The sequence below is a fragment of the Myotis davidii genome, unplaced genomic scaffold (genome assembly GCF_000327345.1).
Source record: "Myotis davidii unplaced genomic scaffold, ASM32734v1 scaffold970, whole genome shotgun sequence".
In the NCBI taxonomy this organism is placed as follows: domain Eukaryota; kingdom Metazoa; phylum Chordata; class Mammalia; order Chiroptera; family Vespertilionidae; genus Myotis; species Myotis davidii.
This window is the reverse complement of record NW_006282204.1, coordinates 320,837-324,595: the sequence shown is the minus strand read 5'-3', so window position 1 is coordinate 324,595 and position 3,759 is coordinate 320,837. Positions and strand designations below refer to the sequence as shown.

Sequence of the window (3,759 nt, the reverse complement as noted above, 5' to 3'; positions counted from 1 at the left end):
TTGATTTCTCATGTTTCTCAGCATCTCTTAGAAAAATAGCTTCGTGATACATGGCTCAGTGGCCTGAAAATACCTACTCTTTTTTACACTGTTAAGACCTGTTTTCCTTCATATCTATAGATAGAAAAGCCTAAGTGACCATTATGACAGAACGACCAGTCAACCAGTCACTATGATGCGCACTGACCACCAAGGGGCAGATGTTCAAGGCAGGAGCTGCCCCCTGGTGGTCAGTGTGCTCCCACAGGCCTGCAGGGATCAGGCCTAAACTGGCAGTCGGACATCCCTCTCACAATCTGGGACCCCTTGGGGGCCTAAACTGGTCGTTGGACATACCACAAGGGGTCCCGGATTGAGACAGGGTGGAGGCCGGGCTGAGGGACACTCTCCCTCTACCCCCACCCCCAGTGCCCAGTGCACGAAATTTCATGCACTGGGCCTCTAGTTTAATATAAAATTTGCTGCCGGAACCGGTTTGGCTCAGTGGATAGAGCGTCGGCTTGCGGACTGAAGGGTCCCAGGTTCGATTCCGGTCAAGGGCATGTACCTAGGTTGCGGGCACATCCCCAGTAGGAGATGTGCAGGAGGCAGCTGATCGATGTTTCTCTCTCATCGATGTTTCTAACTTTCTATATCTCTCACTTCCTCTCTGTAAAAAATCAATAAAATATATTTAAAAAAATATATATATAAAATTTGCTGCCGGAACCGGTTTGGCTCAGTGGATAGAGCGTCGGCTTGCGGACTGAAGGGTCCCAGGTTCGATTCCGGTCAAGGGCATGTACCTAGGTTGCGGGCACATCCCCAGTAGGAGATGTGCAGGAGGCAGCTGATCGATGTTTCTCTCTCATCGATGTTTCTAACTTTCTATATCTCTCACTTCCTCTCTGTAAAAAATCAATAAAATATATTTAAAAAAATATATATATAAAATTTGCTGCCGGAACCGGTTTGGCTCAGTGGATAGAGCGTCGGCTTGCGGACTGAAGGGTCCCAGGTTCGATTCCGGTCAAGGGCATGTACCTAGGTTGCGGGCACATCCCCAGTAGGAGATGTGCAGGAGGCAGCTGATCGATGTTTCTCTCTCATCGATGTTTCTAACTTTCTATATCTCTCACTTCCTCTCTGTAAAAAATCAATAAAATATATTTAAAAAAATATATATATAAAATTTGCTGCCGGAACCGGTTTGGCTCAGTGGATAGAGCGTCGGCTTGCGGACTGAAGGGTCCCAGGTTCGATTCCGGTCAAGGGCATGTACCTAGGTTGCGGGCACATCCCCAGTAGGAGATGTGCAGGAGGCAGCTGATCGATGTTTCTCTCTCATCGATGTTTCTAACTTTCTATATCTCTCACTTCCTCTCTGTAAAAAATCAATAAAATATATTTAAAAAAATATATATATAAAATTTGCTGCCGGAACCGGTTTGGCTCAGTGGATAGAGCGTCGGCTTGCGGACTGAAGGGTCCCAGGTTCGATTCCGGTCAAGGGCATGTACCTAGGTTGCGGGCACATCCCCAGTAGGAGATGTGCAGGAGGCAGCTGATCGATGTTTCTCTCTCATCGATGTTTCTAACTTTCTATATCTCTCACTTCCTCTCTGTAAAAAATCAATAAAATATATTTAAAAAAATATATATATAAAATTTGCTGCCGGAACCGGTTTGGCTCAGTGGATAGAGCGTCGGCTTGCGGACTGAAGGGTCCCAGGTTCGATTCCGGTCAAGGGCATGTACCTAGGTTGCGGGCACATCCCCAGTAGGAGATGTGCAGGAGGCAGCTGATCGATGTTTCTCTCTCATCGATGTTTCTAACTTTCTATATCTCTCACTTCCTCTCTGTAAAAAATCAATAAAATATATTTAAAAAAATATATATATAAAATTTGCTGCCGGAACCGGTTTGGCTCAGTGGATAGAGCGTCGGCTTGCGGACTGAAGGGTCCCAGGTTCGATTCCGGTCAAGGGCATGTACCTAGGTTGCGGGCACATCCCCAGTAGGAGATGTGCAGGAGGCAGCTGATCGATGTTTCTCTCTCATCGATGTTTCTAACTTTCTATATCTCTCACTTCCTCTCTGTAAAAAATCAATAAAATATATTTAAAAAAATATATATATAAAATTTGCTGCCGGAACCGGTTTGGCTCAGTGGATAGAGCGTCGGCTTGCGGACTGAAGGGTCCCAGGTTCGATTCCGGTCAAGGGCATGTACCTAGGTTGCGGGCACATCCCCAGTAGGAGATGTGCAGGAGGCAGCTGATCGATGTTTCTCTCTCATCGATGTTTCTAACTTTCTATATCTCTCACTTCCTCTCTGTAAAAAATCAATAAAATATATTTAAAAAAATATATATATAAAATTTGCTGCCGGAACCGGTTTGGCTCAGTGGATAGAGCGTCGGCTTGCGGACTGAAGGGTCCCAGGTTCGATTCCGGTCAAGGGCATGTACCTAGGTTGCGGGCACATCCCCAGTAGGAGATGTGCAGGAGGCAGCTGATCGATGTTTCTCTCTCATCGATGTTTCTAACTTTCTATATCTCTCACTTCCTCTCTGTAAAAAATCAATAAAATATATTTAAAAAAATATATATATAAAATTTGCTGTGGATTAAATTTATAGTCTCTCTCTTACCCCTGTCCCCCAGTTCCCCTCCTAAGAAACAATTACCAGCAGTTTTTTGTAGGTCAAGGGTAGAAAATTGGTAGTTTCATATGGTCAACCCAATAGTTACAGGGGTCACTTCCACAGGGTGTGAATTTTGACAAATTTCACTTTCTATCTTATGCATGCCTTTAATGTTTGAACTTTATTATTTTATTAACAACAACCTTGTCTAATATAAGAAGAAAATCTTTCCATAAAAAAGTGAAAAGCAAAAGAGAACGCTATGCAACTGCGAGCTGGCTTTCCCTTCTATACATGGGAAAGCTATACACGTAGGAGATAGTCTTCTTTGGCATCTTGGTTGGTCATGATAGGCTGATGGCATGAAAGGAGAGCTTGTTTCCAACATGCCTCCTTCAGTAGCTCTGGCCTTCTGGACCAGTGGTTCTCAACCTTCCTAATGCCACGACTCTTTAATACAGTTCCTCATGTTGTGGTGACCCCCGATTTCATTGTTACAAATTGAACATAATGAAAGCATAGTGATTAATCACAAAAACAATATGTAATTATATATGTGTTTTCCGATGGTCTTAGGCAACCCCTGTGAAAGGGGTCGCGATCCACAGGTTGAGAACCGTTGTTCTAGACAAACACTCAGCAAAGAGTGAGTACCCACCATGTGTTAACTGGGTCACACTTACTGGCCTTGGATACGGGATCTGGTAGTGCAGTCCGATTTCAATCCTAGCTGTGCATTCATCTATGCACTGCTTAATCTGGTCTGTGTCTGTGAGCTGGTGAAAGACAAAACAGGCATTTTTTTTAATGCCACACAGAATACAGGTGCACATTTTCTGAAACTCTTTTGATTTACCATTCAATAAATTAAATATTGATAATTCAAAAATTCAAAAGAAATCTATATATCCTATCCAATAAAAGAGAAACATGGTAATTAGCCGTACATCCGCTACCCTTCCCATTGGCTAATCAGGGTGATATGCAAATTAACCGCCAGCCAAGATGGCGGCCGGAGGCCAGGCAGCTTGAAGCGAACATGAGGCTTGCTTGCTTCAGTGACGGAGGACTCAATGTTCCCCGCCTGCCACTGCCGGCCTCTGAGCTTGCAGTTTGAAACATTGTTACAAA

General features: G+C 44.1%; 1 protein-coding gene across 2 annotated transcripts in view; it reads right to left on the bottom strand.

Moving 5' to 3' along the window:
* The window catches only part of LYRM1 (LYR motif containing 1), a 27,103-nt gene that overhangs the window by 2,141 nt on the left and 21,203 nt on the right, over positions 1-3,759 (bottom strand). For both annotated transcript variants that reach the window (XM_015571810.1, XM_006752777.2), the window contains one exon: positions 3,312-3,404. In XM_015571810.1, the coding sequence (XP_015427296.1) occupies positions 3,312-3,404 (93 nt within the window). The remainder of the gene's footprint in view (positions 1-3,311; positions 3,405-3,759) is intronic.